This window comes from Rhipicephalus microplus, chromosome 1 (genome assembly GCF_043290135.1).
Source record: "Rhipicephalus microplus isolate Deutch F79 chromosome 1, USDA_Rmic, whole genome shotgun sequence".
Taxonomy (NCBI): Eukaryota; Metazoa; Arthropoda; class Arachnida; order Ixodida; family Ixodidae; genus Rhipicephalus; species Rhipicephalus microplus.
This window is the reverse complement of record NC_134700.1, coordinates 268115803-268137299: the sequence shown is the minus strand read 5'-3', so window position 1 is coordinate 268137299 and position 21497 is coordinate 268115803. Positions and strand designations below refer to the sequence as shown.

Genomic DNA, 21497 nt, shown 5'->3' with positions numbered 1-21497 from the left:
AACACGTGGAAAAGTAAACATAGGACAAACTGGGCAATGCTTCAATGATCAAGCAAGACAGCATGCTTTAAATGTTAAGAAGGGCTATAGTAGTCTCATGGCCGGGAACCGTAAAGAATGTAAGTGTAGTCCTAGGTTTCATAAAACACGGTTTTTGAAAAAAAAGCAAGCAGAAAAATGAGAGATTTTAGAACTCTTTATTAGGAAGGCCAAGGATCAATGCATCAGTACACGTTCACTTATCTTTTCCGAAAAAGAGTATTCTTTTCTCAGTTAAAATTATTTTGTCATGGTCACACATGTGTTGTTGCAGATGAGCCCTGGTCTTGTGCTCAGTATAAAAACGCTCGTAGCACCTTCAATAAAATTCAGTTGACAGCACTCTTTCCTGTCCTTTTTGCGATACGATTTTTATTACAGAAAAAATTTCATTTTCTTACAATTTAGGTATAATGATGAGTTTTCATTGTATCACAACATGGAGCAAATTGCATCTCAATACGGACCAAAATCACAATTTAGTGAAATTCGTGATATTTTCTCGTATATTTCAGCAGCTTGAGAAGTCTAAAGATATTTTTTCCTCATAATATACCTTCTGTGGAGTAAGTATTCACTGCTCAGATATTCATACAAAGTGCAATATTGCAATAAAAAATGCAAACATAACACATTTTGGCTTTATTCTTGGAAGCGAATGTGGCAAAAAAATTGCACTATTATTATTCAGCTTCAAATACCTTACAGAAGCACATTTGCTTAACAGGTAGACCGAATTTGCTTTAGAAAAAATAAGCGGTAGTTTTAAAACGAAATTTTCCACAAACAGCACACAGACGGCATTATGCCAGGAAGTTATAAGCCAGCCACATGAACAAAACTTTTTTTCTCGCTGAAATATTTTAGCAGTTCACTGTTTTCAACGCAGTAAGTCAGCACTTTTTTCTTTCAAATACAATTCAGATGGTCGCCAAAGTGGCTGGGACGTTTGGCATGGAATGGTCCAGCTATATTTAAGCAAAATAACTTACACAAATAACAATGTTTGTTCATCTACCATGACCACACTAGAAAAAGTTGTTCAGGCATTGTGACACTAAAATTTTCAGCGTCGTACTGCCTGAACAACTTCTTTGATAAACTCCAAACTCACGCCGAGAAAAAGCCGCTCAATCACAGTGGATGTTAAAGGCCTTGCGGCCGTAGACAATGTTGAAAATAAAAAAAATCAACTCATCAGTGCTGTCACTCCTTCTTCGTCATTACTGACACGGAAGATTTTTCGGTTATCCATGTGGAGGTTCAGGAAGTAGGCTTGCTCTAGGCTGGGGCCGGGGGGTAGACTACGCAGGACGTCAGCGGCACCCTCCCATCCTGTAATAAGAGCAAATATGACTTCTCATAAAAGGATGTTCGTGCTGTTCTGGCAGCACCATATATAAAGAATGTGTAGTGTGTATCCTTCGAAATGGCGTGTAATTGACATTACACTGAACTCGAAGCATACAACCCATACATTCCAATAATTTAGTATGATAAAGATAAGAGTTTTCGAGCATACAGCAAATTCCCGAAATGAGATGAAGTTTAAGACTACAGCTCAAAAATGGCACTTACGAAAGCCTGAACTCACCTAAGAGTCACATTCCTTCTAGAGTAGTGAGCCAGTGTGAAAAACAATTCCTAAAGTACAACGTTCAGAACATGTAACATTAATCAAGATGCACAAGAAACTTACCTCTTCATGTACAAACAGTGAAGACATCTCTGCTTTCTCTTTTACATGAGAACAAATGATCTTGGGCGTGGCACTAGCGAAGAGGTCTGCAAAAAAAAAGTAAAAGATTTACTGACTTTAATCACGCCTCTAACAATCTGAGGAATTGTTACAAGTCACCAATCAGTGCAATTCCGACTGCCTCTATAAGGGCATCAAAAATGAACAATTTTCTCGTTCTTTCTACCCTCACAAGACGCTCCGTCAATGGAATCTAATCCAAATTTGACGCTGTGCTTCCTATTTGCCTGCTTTCTAGACGTAGGGCTGCGAACATGTGTTTTGTGCACCTAATCTAGCACAGAAATTCGTCATCTATAATTCAATCATCTTAATTCATTGTATTTTAATAAAAGATGTGATAGCTCGTCCAGTTTTTAAAGAGTTGCGGGCCTGCAATAGGCACTGCCTTGCACGTATGAAAGTACTTCTTTTTAAAAAAAATTCAAAGCTTGCTTTCAGAAGAAGCGTCTGGCATATTTCGACAACCAAGCCCATCCTCTGATGGCAGTCAGGGGCACGCTATTAGCGATTATTCACTACGGGATTTACAAACGTAACCCGTGCCTAAATACTCAGTTAAACACAATCACGCAAGTAAGAGCGCTCGAACGACACCAACGCGCGCGGACGCCGACTACGTTGCAGCAGCCATGGCTTATGCTAGAGCTACCGCACATAGCTCCAACAGCCACGTATACTCTCTCGATTCTGTTATAACGCCGAACATTATCGCAGGTGAAAGCGAAGCACAAAAACAGCAAACAGAAACGAGGGAAAACAACGCACGGCGATGGGCACAACAAAGCGCCTTTGGAAGTCTGCTAGATCTTTCCCTGTTGCTGATGGCACTTGTCCTAAATAGCCTCAAAGACCGAGGCGCACGTGCTGGGAGCATCGCGGCATATCAGCACCTCCTACTATACCGTCTTTAAGCAAAAAAAAAAGCCATTTCGTACAGTGCGCCTCTGTACATAATTTTTGCTTTTTCTTTCTTTTTTACGCTTACACCTACAGAAGCATGTTGCACATTTGAGTATTAATAGAAATGTTATTACGATGTAGCCCAAAGCACATCTTAAAACAATATCAATCACTTTGTGCAGTGTAGAGACAATGTGCGATCAGCAACTAATCCCGCCCTTGTTAAGTGATCACATCACTCACTGTATGAGTGATGCAGGCACTTACACAACATCGCGCATAGCAGTGTGAACTCGTTAAGTCACACGTTTAATCGGGCATCTGCAACAGGCCCGCGAACGCATGCTGTTGTAAATGGTTGGCAGCCTACTTCGGCAGAACTGCTGCAGGCGCCCAGCTAGCGCTGTATGATTACTACCTACGAAAACAGTACACTCACCGTTAACAGGCCCACGTTGTCCGTGTCCGCCACTCCATGAATATTCCTTAATCCGAGCGTCACTTCGAACACGGTGTCATGCGTGACCACCATTGAATATGCGCCTGTTCGCTAGCACACACACAGCGGCCAAGACCCCAGACCAACGCAACGCATTTGAAAGACGATGAGACAGAGAGAGCGACGTTGAGATAGAGAAGGAGGAGGCACTGGCGGCGCCGCAGCTGTCGACGCTGGTGTTCGGTGACGCAACTATTCGCTTATCTACGCCGCCGTTGTGGGAGCAACGCTGGCCGTGGTGAGCGGGGTGGAAGGGGGGGAGGAGCTTGAAACCCGCCAGGACGGCGCCGAAAGGCAAACGCTACAGCGCATACGGCGGACGGCCGTTCGTCCCGGAATGACTCCTTGTAAATGGCAACTCTCCTTCCAGCCAGTCGCACAGCGACGCAGGCTATTTACCAGCCTCGGGTTCTTTGAGTATTTTGACGGAATGCGATTGCAGTGGGCGAAAAATAGTGAAGCAAAACTTGCGGAAAACAAAGTGCACCATGGAATGACCAGAAACAATAATTATTTCGTCCTCGGTGGCATTAGCGGGAGAGCATCGCTACACCTTTTTCCAGAGGAATTTCTTTTTGCATTGTCTGTGTCTGGCACTTCCGCGTATGGTGCCGCAAACTCTGAATGCGTAGTCGAAGCTGGAACAAATTAATCCACAGTCGCGGATGTTTAGAAGGCTTGCACGCACCACGAAACGTGCCGAGGTTGTTATAACAAACTTTTTGCTGACCACATGATCAGCACATAATTCCATATGGTTGCCCAATGAGCTAGCTAAGCACCTGTAGAAAAGGCAGGGCGCGTTCTTGTTAAACGTTGTTAATATAAACGATGGTTGTGCATAAGTGCAGTGACAGCTTTCCGTGGGAATTGTTCATAACCCACGTTTTCGAGCGTAGAAGCACCTCAGCGTAGCTAATCAGCTACCACAGCAAGTTCGTAAGCAACGATCAGGTACGAAATTGTGCAGCTGTTTTCCATGTACTGAATAGTCCGTGTACAGTGCGTTGACCACCGCCATTCCTTAAGCCACCTCCCATATAGACTCCCAGTCTGAACAGGTGTGGGACCTTAAACAATAAGAAGCAGTGCCTCCCCCCCCGGCACACACACACACACGAAATTCGAGGGTGCACGGGCTGATACACACGCATATTTATTCACAGGCGCACACACATACCGTATACACACATACGGCCACACACACACGCGACCGTAAACGCACGCATGCATGGGCGTACACATGTGCACAGGCACGCTTAACACAAGCACGGACTCGCACATACGCGCGCACGCACACATGCACGGGTGTACACACAATCGCGCTTACACGCACACACACCCACCCATACTCGGGCGAACATTATTTGTGTGTATATAATCCATAGCAAACATGCAGCTTATAACCAACGCTAAGGAAAGCTTTCGTAACATGGATTGCAGTTAATTGCCATTATAGATGAAACGCGATTTGCTTCTGCTGACATTCTGCTGTATTCGGAGAGCACCTTCACACATTCTAAGTCAATTAGGCCGTCATTTAACGCAACGTCCACATATTCGTGCAGTAGCTGCGCTGCTCGGCCGCCAATCCGAAGATCGCGGGTTCGATGCCGGCCGTGGCAGTCGAATTAAGGCGGAGGCGAAAAGGTAGAAGCCTTTGCACTGTGAAAATCTCTGCAGCCTTCCACTACGACGACCCTCATAATCATATCGAGGTTTTTGAGACTTAAACACCCAAATATTATAATTATGTGTTCTTCTTATGCTGCATATTCCATCTGATGAATCGGCACCTACACCCTTCTCAGGCACAAAAGCACCCTTAGAGCCTATTTTAGGGTGCTATTGAGGCAAGCACCCTAACAAAGGGGTGCTTTTTTTTCAATCGACCATTTATGGGTGTTAAAGGGTGTTGCAAAGGGTGCTTTCTCGTAAAAGCACCCTTTTTACACCCTTTTGGGTGCAAAAATTTTTACTGTGTGTAAGCACAAATTACCATATTTACACAATTCCAACGCGCACATTTTGACGGGTAAAATAGAGCTTAATATCGCATGCGGCTTCTGGTAGAGGCGTTTATACTGCCTCGTAGCTGTATTCCTGTTTTGGGGTCACGTAAGTCAGGTACGCATTAATTAATTACTAAAAATAAAAGCCAGAACCACTCCCTCTCCGGTTTTTACTTCATGCAATTGCCCTCCCTGAAATGAGAGATTGGACCTGCCCCTGTATAGATGACATGAATGTCATGAACACTCGCGTCGTCACCTGTCGTCTGTCTTCGGCATACACGCACGTCGTTTGATGCACACTACAGAATACAGCAAGGCTATGAAGGGACCACCATGTCATCACGACAGCGTGTTGTCGTGTAATGATGTGCGTGACATGCAGGTCATACTATTTATGTTACGGCCTATAAATCATGTTGCTAATCCACTAAAGCCGAGTCATGCCAGACCTTGCAGAGTACGTCTTCACGTACATGACATATACATGTCATGATATTCATATCAATTGTGTTTTCTCCACACTCATTTCATAACATGCGAATTTTGGTATAAATAAAGTTAACGAGAAGTCTCCGAGAACAGCAAGAGGCTGTCATGACGTCCCTAACATGACGTTTATGTTGAGGGATGTGACGCAGTAGGCCTAATGCAGTCACACGGTAGGCTTCATGAAAAGCATGTCGTGGCAGATTGTGGCTGCTCTAGCGTCGTGGCTTAGGTTCAGAAAGAGGGACAGCTGCACCTAAAGGCTGAAGCAATGAATGCGATAGCAACATACCGAAATGTTATTCGAAGCAAGCCCAACAGCCGACTTCTTCAGCGTCCGGCATGGCTTAACTCAACAAAACCCCAACGTTATTGCACGGCCCCTGCAACGAAGCGAAGTGGTTGTGCTGTGCATCGCTAGCACATAAACTTAGCGGTAAGATGACGGCCCTTTCAGAGGTGTGATGAGCCGCCTGCTGGTCATAGAGCAGCCTCTTCAGATTTTATGTGACTATGCGGCGATCCTCGTAGCATCGAATCCCGTAGTACGTGGAATTTGCTGAATTTTTCATGTCAATCGGTTACCCCTCCGATGGCATCGGCGACGTCGCTCAACGCAGGAACGGCGCCGAAGAGCTGTGCTCTAAAATGACTGGGCATATCCGACCGAGCAAAGGCACGCGGCATACTAAACACACCCCTCAAATTATTATATCCCACCTCCCTGTTCACACACCTATGAAGACCCACGGTCCGTTGCGAAGCCGTGACATTAAAAAATACATAAAACATGCAACATGGAAAAAAGTAAGTATGATGACGAATAAAACAATGAATATTTCGATAATCACCTTTGTTACCCCAGAATTAACTAATATTATATAGTAAAACAAATTTCACACAAAATTAAAAGGCTTTGTAGTTATTTTACCACAGGCTTAAATGTGCAGATTGAACATTATGCAGCAGGGGTCCGAAATATCGACTGCAACGTCATGGCCTTATTCAGTACAGGAACTCGATTCCGTGAGAACCCGACAGTCTGCTCACTGGGACGGTATGACAGCGGTTACAAATAGATGTAGCAAGAATCCCCGACAGCATGGTTTACGCAATGAGAGGGAGATTAGATATTAGTTCCCTGCTAGCACGGTTCACCGGCAAGTCAGGTCACCGCGCATCGACATATACCAAAGGAGCAAAACATTACAATAAAGCCTATAGCAGAGCACGCACAAACGGATTTGAAATGCAGTATTTATTGGTCATCGCTAGCTATGATCGAAGAGAAAAAGAATACGACAGACTTGGGGACAAACTTTGGCGCTAAAAGCAGTATTGTGAAACAGCGCCCGTGGGCGGACACTTGAAGGTATCCTGGAAATTGCCTACATTCCTCAGTACGTGCGCAGAGGAGCGGACGTTTTCCAGATAGTCGATGCCGCGCAGTGCCCGCTTGCATGTTCCCTGATTGAGGAAAGCGGCGTAAAAGAACTTGCTGCTCGACAGCGGCTTCAAGCTGCCGACTCTAAAGTACAGACCACCCCAGTCCACCGCTCCGCGAATCGTGAGCATTGACCGGATGGCCAAAAAGAGCGCCACCTGCTCTGTGGAATTGAGCGTCATGGTATTTTTGAGGCAAGTGATGAATTGCGAGGCACGATAGCTGCGCCGACTCGTTACGTTTTTCAGCACGAACTCCCAGACCCACGTGGCCAGGTCGACTCCGAACAGCGCGTCGTTCACGATGAACCACTCCCCCACGTCGTCTCGAACGCGGGCGTACATCGCGGGACCCACGAAAAACGTGGTCGGCGGTATCTTCCCGGCAGCGATTTTCTCGAGCAAAGGCGGGTCGGCGCTCTCCGAAGAAAGCATGACTCCCGTCAACCAATCATTTATAGCGAGCCGATTTGCCCAGTAAGACAATGTGACGTTCGGGACGCTCCAATCGGCCGGGAAAAGCTCGGCAGGGAGGACGAAATTGAGCTCCCGCTGTAGAAAGATGGGGTCGTCCGGAAAAAGACGCGTTACTTCGGCCTGCACCTCACCCAGAAGCGCATCGATGGACGAGGCTACCACGAGGTCCGAGGCGCCGGATGACTTCTTGTAGGCGGCCGCCGCCGCCCACAGGTAGTGGTACTGCCTCAGCTCACGACTGCACGAGTCCTGCCACTCTCCCGGCCAGGCGATGGTGTAACGGTCACCGATAGCGTCTTCCACCAGGCTCCACGTACTCAGGTGAAATATGTAGATGACTGACACGTCGTGCCAGGTGACCATGAAATGCCGCATGAGCCGCTGCAGAAGCAGAGCCTCGTCGACAGTGATGTGCATGCGCGGCTGCCACAGGCTATACAGAGCCAGCGCCCCTCGCCACAGCATTTGATTGCTAAGGTGCAAGCTGGCATTTGCCGTATCGTGATCGATGTCGCCGTTACCCACGGCCTCCGCGAGTTCGTCCCAGTCTGACGGCCCACCTCGCACCACGTCCAACACGTTCCTGTGGATGGCCGTCAAGTTCAGGGGACTATCTCTCAGTCCGAATATTCTTGCAGTCTCCTCTTGGTAGTCGAAGGCCTGGCTGTCAATGTCCAGAGCGGCCTTCTTGTGCACGACGATGTTGCATCTGGGAGCAGTGCGTGCTTGCACGAAGCTCACGCGGATGAAAAATTTTATGCGGAAGGAGGCCGTGACCTTGACTATTAGTGCCGGTACGCCTAAGACGTCGGTGTTTCTCAAGTTCAGAGCTTCTTGAAGAGCTGTGCCGGCTTGCGCAAACGCTGACCTTGGCCGGAAGTCGTTGCGGGCGCAGCTAAGGTACACCTTCCGCAGCAGAGCACTGGCCTCGTCCTTGGCCGCACCCGTCAGTGCGGGAAGCCAGAGATGGCTGTGGAACCAGCTCTCCTCGTAATCTAGACGCCGTATCCTCTGCTCTATGTCCCCACAGGCATACCTGCGTTGAGGAGACAGCGTTTTTCTTTTATGATACCCTTGATGGCGCATTGGCAGCTTGCAATGTATCACGCTCATTAGCTACTTTACAAATGTTTGTTTGTGCTGCTAAAGGTCGTAGCTGGGAAAATAGACCAGTTCGTTGAAAGTTCGGTCATGACGGTAACCTTGCATCTCTGTTTGAAGGCATATTAAAGAGAAAGGTGGTTTTTGTCAATCCTCATAAGTAAGTTTTTACCCACAGAGTGATTGTCCCCCCTCCCAACGAAGATGTCACCTAGGTCGGCTACTTTTGTCGCTGATCGATTACGATCGAAAAGTCAACTTTATTCAAGACGTGCGAAGAAAATCCCATTATCAATCCGAAAACAGCCTAAATGGAGTATGTAGTAATAGGGCAGCAGTGCTGTCAACCGTAAGGTTGACAACAGTGCTGCCCCCTCCTCTTTAATTTGATCGAGTTCTAAAAAACAAGCTGCACAGTAAATGAGGAAAAAATGAAAAATGGAATGATAACGTGCTTTCCTCGACGTCTACACCTTCTGTGCCCATCTTTGGGCTGACGGTAAAAATAAGAAGTAAATCGCTCTCGGAATGCAACACCTGCAGCCCTTAACCATCATTACGGTCAAAAAACAGCATGACCATATAAACTCGCACTCTAAAATGTTAAGGGACAGGTATACGATTGAGTAAAAATACGGGCAAATATGGCACCCCCTTTAGAATAATAATTGTGGGGATGGGGGGGGGGGACACATTTTTGCCCAACGTCTCATGCGTACGCCCGTGGATTCAGTGCGAAGAAAACTACAACCGCCCAGCATATAAACCAAGGCGACACTCGAAGCACAGAGAAGGCTGAAGCCGACCTGTCCCGTCGCTTTCTTTCTCTGTGCTCGTGTTTCCTGCTGGCTTTCAAGCACATCAACATGCATGAACTAGCCCAGTTCATCGCCTTGGTATACAAACGCACAGCCTGCGCATCGTACCGCACAAAGTCGTCGCAGGGATCGACGCTTTCGTTCATCGTGGCTGCCAGCTCTTCCAGCAGATCGGGACAGCAGCCGTTCGAAGCGGTCTGGGCGGAGGAGGCGTCCGCTGATGCACTCTCGGACAGCAGCGGGAATTTGGGCACCATAAAACGTAGCAGCAGCGCCGTTCCCAGTACCACAGACACGCTGTAGGCGCACAGCGCGAACCCTTGCTGCCTTCGAGACGGAGCCGCTGACTGCATGCCACCCGCCATGACTGAGGACGAAGAAGGCGAGCTGTTGTTGTTCTCCTATTGTTAGTGACGCATACCCACTGTGGGGGATCGGCCAAGAATCGAGTGGTTTCAAAATTTACTGCTCAGATTTGGAATGATGGAGGTTTAACAGAACAATTACCGACTGATAGCCTAGGAAAGTGTGGTGCTTAATGTAATGCATACAAATATTTACATAAACGAATTTATTCTTAGAATAGAGAAGGCGAGCATTCTTGTTTGTGTTCGCCTTCTCTTGTTGCTCGTACCCACTCTGGGGTATTTGCCGAAATTGAGTGGTCTTTAAAGTCTCATAGAATTTCAGAGCAATTAAAGTTATAGGAATAAAAAATTTACAAATTTTAGAATGAAATTTTGATGCCTAATCAAATTTACAAAATTTAATGGTTTTATTATTATTACATATTATATAAATCTACACCCTATTCTTCAAAAAGATAAACAAATAAAAATATGCATGTATCAACACAGAAGGACTTGGATCCCGCCAATAACATGAATTAGTTCGCTATCTCTTTAGGGTTCATTCGGGTAATTTCGCACAGCCATGTGAACGTTCACGCTGCCAATCCCAGAAAGAGAGTCTCGAAAACACATAATCATGGACACGGATAAATTCATTCCAATAACACGTAAAGGACTTTCTAACCTGAATCTTTGCTCCGCAGTAAATCACCTACAGTTCAAAAAGAAATAGCCTATAGTTTCTCGCTCGCCACAGAAAACGCGCATTGCAGAAAGAGGCTGACAAGACTTGTGCCGGTGGAAATTTAGTTCCGGCACCTGACAACGCAGCCTCGCAATTCCCACTTCTAGTTAACGTGTTTCACAAAATGATCGGTGCTAGGGATATAGTAATTGCTTAGATTCCGTGGAATTTGTCTGTGCTGTATACCTGCAAAGCTTTCTATAACGTTACGCCTGCGAATTCGCGCAGCCGTCGCATGAGCGGATGGTGGGAAACACGCTAAAATTGGCCCACTTATTGATGACTTCGCTAAAGAATCGGCCATTTCAGCTTAGAAGCAGCCCTTTATAACCATGCACCTAAACTAATTGGCCTTTTCTATAATTTGTGAATATTAATGCACGAAACGCATTTATTATGTACCAGTCAGCATCAACAGAACGTGCTGCGCAAAGAGATGGAGAATTCTCATGACGCTATTGGTGCAGCCACTCCTCCTTCAGGTAGGGGTTCCCGCTTGTTCGTCCGGCGAGGTCCGGCCCATGAGTGATGGTCGGGTGTCACACACTTCGGGTGAGGCCCCGCCGATCCAACGTCAACGTGCGGCAGACTCGCAGGCTTCCACTTTGCGCTTCGGCCTGCGACGCCTGAAAGGTCTCAAAGTGGCACATCTCAAATTTATTTGCAGGTTGGTTGACCCGTGCGGGGTTGCACGTGTGGTGATATATGAGCCTGACCAACGCACACGTAGAGCAGACACAGAGATTTGCTTAAAAACAGAGAAGCATTTATTTAAAGCTCGGGCGATTGGCAGGAGATTACATAAAAATTAACTTAATAGGAAACAACAAAAATTTGCGCGATGGAAAGAACAGCAATAAAACAAACTATGCTCTCGAAATACACTACAACAGCTACAAATAAAACACAAATACGTAAAATTTAAATGAAATAATGACATGATGGAAGGGAAAAAGAGATACAAAGAAATGATCACGAAAGGATCGTGGTCGCGCTTCTGAATTGCTACGTGCGACGCAGCGCACACAGCTACCGTCATTGAAAAGCTGGCTATAACAAAATAACAGTTTAAAGAAAGCCACAATAAAAAGTTCTATACGGACCACGCCCGCTATTGGCACACGTAGGAGAGTTGACGGGTGCCGCTGAAGATCTCGCCAGCTTAGTAGACGACGAGGGTGCCCGGTATTGCAGCCGTCTCAACACGTTGCGCGGGTCACTCCACACTCACCGCCTACGCGAGCCTCGCGACACCGACGACCACGCTTCTTGCTGGTTGCACGTTAACTGCCGATTTCCAAGCAGTCCAAACTTTTTTTCGCGGCGTACGTGTGCTCCCGTCCCCTCTCGAGGTCATTTCCCATTCCTCGAACACATGGGTACCCCTTTCGGTACAGGTGCAGGGAAGACGCGGTGGCGCCGTTGCTCGGTCGTCAGTCGCCGGATGTCGTCTTCCCTACACGAAAGCGCCCTTCACTGGACGATGGGGCGTGCGGGTGAAACGAGGATTGCAGACGTTTGTGGCATCGGGCCACGGAGGTCCCCCTAAACTACAAGCATGATTTTGTACGAAGCTCGCGAAATTTATTTTAGGCACCCAAACATATCGACCTTTTCTCAAATGTGTGAATATTAACGCACAAAACGTCTTTATTATGTACCAGTCAGCATCAACGGAACGTGCGGCGCTAAGAGATAGATAATTCTGATGACGATATTAGTCCAGCTGCTGCGCCTTCAGGCAGGGGTTCACGCTTGTTCGTCCGGCGAGGTCCGGCCCATGGGTAATGGTCGGGCCACGGAGGTCCCCTAATTAAACTGCAGCCATGATTTTGAACGAAGTTCATGAAATTAGTTTTAATGTGCTCTTTTATTTTCTACACCCAGCCAAATCAGCCAAATGAACTATCCACACTCGCCACCTTGGATACGAGTGGCGTTGGCTCACACTCTAATGAATTAGGAGTATACGAAAATGTCCGTCGAAGGGGTCATGCAAATGCTTTCCGTCGTAGCTCAATCGGTAGAGCATCGGACACGTGTTCAAAGGTTGAGGGCGTGGATCCCACGAACGGAATGGGTTTTATCCCCATTAATGCATTGCAACTCATTTCATTGAACTGTTGTCCTACCTCTGTGTAAGTCTATGGGAGTGTTTCAGCGTGAACGCGTATATGTACGCATGTACAAGCTCTGAAATTTCAGAAGGGCTAGGGGTGTAATAACCCGTGCTTCCAATCCAATCTCCTGCCTCCGTGTATACGGATGACAGCCTCTGCCCCATGAAATGGGCGCAAGAAAAAAGAAGTGAAAACAATCGTAGCAATCGTTACGACAATGATTACGATTATCTTACACGGTGGCACATACTGCAGTAAAGTGCACTATTCAACTGTGAAGATCCTTTTTTGTTGAAGGGTATCTCCAGGTAATAGCGCAGCAGTGCGTTTTTTTTTTATTATACCTTATAAACGCACCCACTACTTCACTACCATCGAAGCAATATTCTATAAATAACCTTCGTATTCCCTTCCCGGTTTTTATCATCTCGAGAAACTAAGCTGATAAAATTTTACAACGCCATGAACACCTACATTGGCGAGTACGGACAAATATGTATGTAGTTTTGTGTTGAAGATGTTATATTTGCTGATTCGAATGAATCATCACATATATAGACAGCATAACCAACAAAACAACATAATAACTATGATAGGCCTTAATATATTAATATATGATAGACCTTAATATAATATATGATAGGCCTAGTTGACCTTAATATATTATAAACTTTAAGTTACCTGATAATGGTAACGCTTTGAGTGATCACGGGCTAAAAAATTTCTTTATACTGGACCGCCCGCAGTCGAAGGCTATTGGTTCTGATTCAAAATGCCGAAAACGCTGTCTCCGTAAGTCGTCGTAGAGGGCAGTCTAAAGAATGTTGGCATACACTCTTCTCTACAAATCCACAGATCCCACAGTCGCACTCAGCAGCTTTAGTACATAGGATTGTATCGTATAGTTTCACTCCCTCGGCTGAGAAAGGAGCTTTATCAGTTCGGGATTTTCGCTACAGCCATCATTGAAGTGAATCTTTCGCGCAACAAAGACTTTACGGACAGAGTAGCTCTCACCGGGGTAATCGCCATTTTGCCTGTCAGATCTGGCAAGAAGTATAGGAACTAATTCACAACGTAAAACGTGACGCCATGTTTCAAAACCAGCCGAGCTGCGTCGCGTGGGCTTTCGGCCTTCAATGAAAACTACGCGTATGCGTTCTTCAGTAATTGTTAATATAGCTTTGTGAGCAGCAACGACATTATGGATAGGTTCTCTTTTTAATATTAAGCAATAAACGAGAAATAAGGCATGACGTCATAGGAGACGTCCGCTCCTATACATGTTTTAAGAAAGGAGTAAGCAGCAAAGTTATCTCTGCTCGAAACAAAGATACATTAAAAAAAGACGAAAGCAGTAATCAAAACGCAGTGAAGGTAAGCCATCTCTGGCAACACCAACCAACATGATAAACACACTTCGCACAAACTGATACACAGTTCGCGCAAATTTCACTCAATGACTCAGACAATGAATAAATTAAACACAGGTTCCTTGCAGTACTGGTTTGACGCTGTCTTTAGAGTGCACATCTCATTTTTTTCGTCGCAGCATATCGCACTACATTGCAGAGCTTTTCAAGACAACAATACTCCCATGAAAAGCTGTTGAAGCGATTCAACACGTGATTTCCGACACGGGTAGGAGGAACTAAATAAACGAAAAACATTCGCTTCTGATATCAAGAGTGCGGTGGAAATCCAGTCCAGAGCAAGAGACGAGTTCACAGTATACGAGGCTGAGACATGAACTGGTTGCCAGTGAAATAACACAGAATAACAAGAACAAGCGTTGTTTCAGAAGCTAACATTTCGCCTCACGAAGTTATCTTAGCCAAGCACAGCCAATGCACAACATTGCGGGATATTTGCCAGATAATTCACACTCTTGCAACAGCACCCTAAACTTGTGAGCAGGTGAAACTGCCTCTGTTGCTGAGCGTGAGAACTTGACATACATCTTGACATACATTTGCCATACATCCGGATCCAGCTTTATCGCAGTGCACACGACAGCTGCATCGAGTCCCAGCGTCGTCTGCCTCGGACATGCGAATATATAAAGCTGATCGCCACCCATGCCTCCCAACGCTGCTTTACTGTCCACATCCTGGTGAGTGTTTCATTTCTAAGCGCGGTTCTTCGATATTGTCCAAATAAGATGTCCGGGAACTGTCTATCCCGCTATTTCAATCACTATCATTTTTTTTTATTTCGTACATGATTGCTAACATGTCCTAGCACACGGTGCACGCTAAGTCTAAACTTCGTTTGTTTGCTCGTAAATCACTATGTCCACAGGTGTCTAACTCTATTTCTTTTCTCACGGCTAGTCATAATATGCGTCCATTTTACGAGAGCCCCCGTGAGCGCGCCCGTCATGGTAGCATGACGACGGTAGTGTCACCCTGCTAAGCCGAAGAACGTAGGTTCGATTATCGCCAGCAACGGCAACGTTTCGAAGGAGACGAAAGGCAAAAGAGCACTCAGGTGCCTAGTTTGAGGTGCAATGCGTTAAGTAACGAAGGGAGCCCAGGCACGCGCAGGGTAGCTAACTAGGGGGGAGGGGGCTAATTTTATTTAAGACGCCAACGACCTCTCTCGAGTACAAATGACAGCACGGGTGAAAAGGAAGTGATGACGTGATTCTCATCAAGCCCTGGCTGTATTTTGCCCCTAACTTAGCGGGGGTAACATTGCGAGTCAACAGTTGTTGGAACGCGACATCATCAGGGGCCTTCGGCCACCTCTAAACAACCTGCGTGACCATAACCCTGCTCTTTAAATAATGACGAAACAACTTTTACTGAGTAACGGTATGAAGCGAATTCGTGCCCCCCCCCCCACCACCTCCCGCCATTATGTGATAAGAAAAGTAGTGATTGTAGAAGCTTGAGCAGTAGACAATGGACGTTAAGAACACCATCATTGAGCATCAAGCTTCACTAACACCGCCAAGTCACTCTTCAGTGCGCATAGCAGGGGCGTTGGCTGAAATTTTTTTCTAGAAGGGAGAAGGGGGAGCACCATCTTGATCTGAGGTGGCGGCCGGGCAGGTAGATGCGGTTGAGGGTCACTTTGTGCTCTGCATGCCATGGCAAAAAAAAAGGGGGGGGGGGGGGGGAGGGCGGAAATGGACGAGCCCGTTTTCCCACTGCAGGGCTACGTCACTGGCGCAGAGTCATATAAGTCCTACTTCGAATGAAAGAGCAGCTCTGATTGGCGCTGCAGGGATTGGGCGAGCATGCAACGGTCACAATTTTTTATTTGTCTTTTCTTCCCCTTCCAGACGATGAAGCTCCACTTCATCGCCCTGGTCGCTCTTGTAACAGCGACAAGCCGTAAGTTAATGTTTTCTTAAAACAAAAACACGCAACTTTGAGACCTGCAGGATATTGACCTTATATAAGTTGAATTTTTCACAAGGTACCGCCATTTTAATGATAGTTGACTGCGAAAATTAAAGAAACAAGCTTACTTCTTGAAAAGCCGGTTATATACTAATATTAATAGTTTTATTGCGACATAGACTTGCCCTTAAAGCATGATATTTTGTGTGTATATGTATTAAATTTGCGCCGTTAGGCCGGTGTTGAGTATGAATTGAAGTAGTGTCTTGTGGAATGTGTTCTCATGTATATGGTTGCGTGATGCCATGTAACTGGTTGTGTCATTGTAGCGAAGACCGGCTTGCAAGAGGTGACGGGAGCGTTCCGACTGTAAACCTTGGCATGTCCACATAAGGTGGCATGCATCTGCTTGCGTCACTGCAGTGGTACAGTATGAACACGTATCACCAACTAGTAATTGCGACCAGTTCCACTATGATATAACAGCCACTGTAAGGGCCACCCCTGCCCGAAGCCTCCTAAGCACGACTTCCTCCGCCCTAGTAAGGGGAGGAGAGAGAGACCAGACACACGGTGGAATAAGAGCACGTGTATACTGGCGGAGTGAGGCTGAGTTTAGAGGTTGAGGTGGAAGGGGAATAGCTAGAAAGTATATATTTGGAGGGCAGTGTGCCTGCTGGTCAGCAACAATATTGTGTGGGCTCGAAGCATGGCCTTGAACCCAATGTACCTGGCCGCAAGTAGCTGTATCGCGGTTCATCTTATGAATTGCCTCGCAGATTTCCATCGTCTTGTGAGCTTTCTTGAGTTTCTGAATATCTCCTAAGGAATCAGTGATTATATCAATTTGCTTTATTGTAGACAGCTCAAAGGTTGAATCCTGGGCTGCGTTGGGGATGGCTTGGAGTTCGATCATTAAAGCACTGGCTTCCGTGAATATATAACGCTGGTGACAATTGACAAAATTATGCGTCGTACCCAGGAAGGATGTCTTTTCGCTGTCTTCTAGGATAGCAGCATTTGTATATACTTTACAGGTGTTAGCGCATGGCGCATCGATGACGAAGCAATCGTCAATTGTAGCTGATGTGTTGTTGCGCCAAAACTTTGTTGTCTTGTTAGTTGTGGTGGTGATGAATTCCCAGGGAGGCATACAACCAGGCTGATTGTCGTTAATGAAAAATGACTCATGAGAAAAAAAGGAGCAAGCAAAAGCTTAAAAAAGACTACAAACGGTTAAATGCGCAATTACAGCGCACACTTTTCAAAATGTTAATAAAATAATTTACTTGAGTTTTTCCTGCCTAATCGGGGAACCCAATACTCTAACAGTTTGCTGTTTACGTTCGTAATATACTGATTACTTGCACTGCGAACGGCAAAGTGATCGATCTATGTTCTTCGTCTTGGATACCTTTGCACAACGTTGTTCCCATGATAGGAAGCTGTGCTGTACTTGAATTAACTAAGCAATAAATTAACCAGCTGTTCTTACCACATGCGTAAGTTAACTAATGTGTACGAAGAGATAAACTCGGACGTTAAACAATACCTGCACGAGGCTCGCTAGGCTACCACATACCATGACATCCCAGATCGAGCAGTCAGTAGCGCGTTCAGAGCAGAGCAGTGCAATATGCTGACACACGAATAATGAAGTATTAAACAATCTCCAAAGGCTTCTTCTCTCAATACTAAATTTCTGAAATTGAACCTAACACCTTGTGGTGCGATAACCTAAACCCGCTTCGAAAGATTGCTAAACATGCTCGGTATACCACCGCAGGATGTCGAGTAGAAAAAATAAACTATTCACTATAATCGTTTCACTACGTCTCACTTTAAATACGGACAAAATCACATATATTGTGTCCCAATTTCTAGGATATCAAATTTCTCGTTATCTCAATATTTTTTTTTGTATTCGTTTCATGCCCATTACCTGCTGGGACTACTACAGTGTGCAATGCGGGGTAAGTCTTCAGCTCTTCGCTATCATTGTTCCTATTTTATGGTTAAGTACTGAAATATCATCATCAACTAGCACAGCACTAGCGTTGACCTCTGTGGTCACTTCCCTGCCCTCAGGCGGCACAGTATATTTGCCAAAACATAAGCGTTATCGCCTTCCCCCCCCTTTCGTCGCTTCATATAAAGCAATATTCTTAACGATCAAAGCATTTCATCGGCCAATATCTAGCGTTATCAAAACAAGTTCACTTCAGCAAACATTTAAGGATGGACAAAATTGTAATCATTACGTGCACAAGCTAGAGGGCAAAAGAACACAATAACCTTACAAAAGCTGAACATTTTATTTGAAAAAAGTCGACTGTCAGTGGTTGATGTTCTCATAGCTGGGTTCATTTTTATTTGTAACTATAACCTAAGTGCAACTTCTTCCAACCAACTCCCCATCTGCATTATTCTCGATAAAATTAACACTCTAATGACTCAATCGTTCTCTGTATTACTTCACGTAACTTATACACCACAATATTTTAAAAATATGACATCAACCTACTACATTTTCCATAAGCAGCATTTCCACGACCTAAATAAGACGAATATCATGGCGTGCGACTTTTCAATAAACACAGCACTCAGCTGGTCGAAGTAAAGCCCGGCCCAATCGAGCATAGCCCAGAATATACAATAACATACGTCTTAGGTATTAACTGAATACAAACTTATCAAGCTATCGTAGTCGCATGGTTTCACAATAATAGAAATAATACTGTGACAATAATCACTTTACTGAGGAATAACCTAAAATAATTGTGTTATATCCCCAAGGTCCCTGCGGCTGCACAAGAGACAAGCCTCTGACGATGAGGCTTACATCGTTGATACGCTCAAGGACATTGGAAGAACACTAAAGGACCAGTTCCTTGTTATCGGTAGCCAGATACAGAACAAGACTCAAGAACTGAAAGAAACCACGGGATTTCACGCCCAGCAGATCAAAGAGCAGCTTAAGGTTCTGTTTGAACAGCTGAAGATTGCTCGCGATGCACTCTCTAAAAAGCTTTTGGAGCTCTTCGTCCCTGCAAGGTACTCGGACTCTAATGTAAACGTCCTCCAAATTCTGTCTTCCCTCACCAGTCTGCGAGAGAGGCTTCAGAAGTTCCTTACCGAAGTTCAGTCGGCTACAGGCGAGAAGTGGGAAAAGCTCAAGGGGCTTATCCAGGAGCTGCGTAGCGAAATCAGAAAAAAGGTGCAGGAGCTTCTACATGGCTCCACGGCTCTCACCACTTACTCTGCCCTCGACACATGGAATGATGACGACTATGAGGCCTACATCGTGGATACGCTCAAGGCCATTGGAAGGACACTGAAGGACCAGTTCCTCGTTATCGGTGGCCAGATACAGAACAAGACTCAAGAACTAAAAAAAGCCGCTGGTTTTCACGCCCAGCAGATTAAAGAACAACTCAGGGTTCTCTCCGAACAGCTGAAGATAGCTCGCGATGCACTCTCTAAGAAGCTTTCCGAGCTCTTCGTCCCTGCAAGGTACTCGGACACCAATGTAAACATCTTCCAAATTCTATCTTCCCTCACCAGTCTGCGAGAGAGGCTTCAGAAGTTCCTTACCGAAGTTCAGTCGGCTACAGGCGAGAAGTGGGAAAAGCTCAAGGGGCTTATCCAGGAGCTGCGTAGCGAGATCAGGCAAAAGGTTCAGGAGCTTCTCCACGGCTCCACGGCTCCCGCCACTTACACTGCCCTCGACACACGGAATAATGACGACTACGAGGCCTACATCGTGGATACGCTCAAGGCCATTGGAAGGACACTGAAGGACCAGTTCCTCGTTATCGGTGGCCAGATACAGAACAAGACTCAAGAACTAAAAAAAGCCGCTGGTTTTCACGCCCAGCAGATTAAAGAACAACTCAGGGTTCTCTCCGAACAGCTGAGGATTGCGCGCGAAGCACTCTCTAAGAAGCTTTCTGAGCTCTTCGTCCCTGCGACGTACTCGGACTCTAATGTAAACGCCTTCCAAATTCTGTCTTACCTCACCGGTCTGCGAGAAAGGCTTCAGAAGTTTCTCACCGAAGTTCAGTCGGCTACAGGCGAGAAGTGGGAAAAGCTCAAAGGGATCATCCAGGGCCTGCGTAGCGAGATCAGAGAGAAAGTGAAGGAACTTCTAAATAGAAAAACAGATGACCTAAGAAGCAGTGACGACACCCAAAACAAGGTACGGAGGAGCTCCCCCTTGGCAGAGAGGACGCTCTCTTTGGCGACAAGAATGTTCTCTCTGAGATGGCGTTTGGCTGTTCTGCTGAAAGAACTAGATGAGGGACAGGATAAGTTCGATGACGTTAAGTCGAAGATTGAACGCCTTCGTAAGGAAATCAGGTACCAAGTTGGTGTATATTTTAATCGCACTAAAGCCCAACCTGCCTTGTACCATGCGTTAGATGATGAACAAGAAGGTTACCTCACCAAAGCACTGCAAGATGTTGCTGTTACGTTGAAAGAGAAGTTTCTTGTCCTTGGAGAAAAGATCAAGGCCAAACTCTCGGAGCTCAAGGCAGCTGTTGGTGAGCACGCAGCGTTGATCCAGGAGCAGTTGAAGGACCTTTACGCCCAGCTTCAGCGCGCTAGGGAAGATCTAAAGGGGCAGCTTTTTAAACTTTTCCGGCCAGCAGCATACGCATCATTCGAAGATAACGCCGCTAGGATTTACGAGAAATTGAATGTGCTTCGTCAGAAGCTCCTAACGTTTCTTGAAGATGTTAAAACCCTCACTGCGGATAAATGGGAGCACGTTAAGGAGGTTATCGCTGAGCTACGCGAAGAGATACGGCAAAAGGTGCGTGAACTGCTCGCGAGACGGACAGGTGTAGTCATGTACGCAGCCGAAGACAGTGTCCCCAGTCAAAGCGTAATAGACACGCTTAAGGATACAGCGAGGACGTTGAAAGAGAAGTTTCAAACACTTGGTCAAAAAATACGCGCCAAAGTTGTCGAGCTCCAAGACGCAGTAGGGGAGCAAGCTGTTCTTATCAAGAAACAGTTAGAATCTCTAAAGTCAAAGTTTAACAAGGCCCACAGTGAACTAATGAAGAAGCTTTTCTCTTTGTTCAGACCTGCGCAATATGGCGCTGTTAAAGAAGCACCAGAAGAGGAAAGGCAACTCTCGCTGCTGAAACAGAGACTGGACCGCCTCCTTTCCACAACTGCAGCATCTCCGCCAGAGGAATGGTCTGCCTCGGAAGACGCAATCGGCGAAATGTGTCGGGAGATTGAAGAGTTTCTCAAGAAGTACCAGTAGGTATAGCACTGAATGAAGAATATACGCTCCTTTTTGTGCTTTACAAGCGGGTCACAGAATTCCGCTTTTGATCATTACAAGTTCAATAAAGTTTTACAACAAGGACACAATGTT

The 21497-nt window shown here is 45.9% G+C and overlaps 1 protein-coding gene and 1 long non-coding RNA gene across 2 annotated transcripts; one reads left to right on the top strand and one right to left on the bottom strand.

Annotated features, from left to right (window-relative positions):
- Positions 1-913: 913 nt before the first annotated feature.
- On the bottom strand, positions 914-3466 carry LOC142769783 (uncharacterized). The gene is made up of 3 exons (XR_012885836.1): positions 3141-3466; positions 1739-1824; positions 914-1374 (listed from the first exon to the last, which is right to left on the bottom strand). It is a non-coding gene; the product is annotated as an uncharacterized LOC142769783 (long non-coding RNA).
- An 11383-nt stretch (positions 3467-14849) lies between these two features.
- Positions 14850-21493, top strand: LOC119187283 (uncharacterized). Its single transcript, XM_037435470.2, has 4 exons — positions 14850-14868; positions 16045-16096; positions 18066-18078; positions 18902-21493. Exons 2-4 carry the CDS (start codon positions 16048-16050, stop codon positions 21381-21383), a joined length of 2544 nt encoding a protein of 847 aa, XP_037291367.2. The 5' UTR covers positions 14850-14868; positions 16045-16047; the 3' UTR covers positions 21384-21493.
- The last annotated feature ends 4 nt before the right edge of the window (positions 21494-21497 follow it).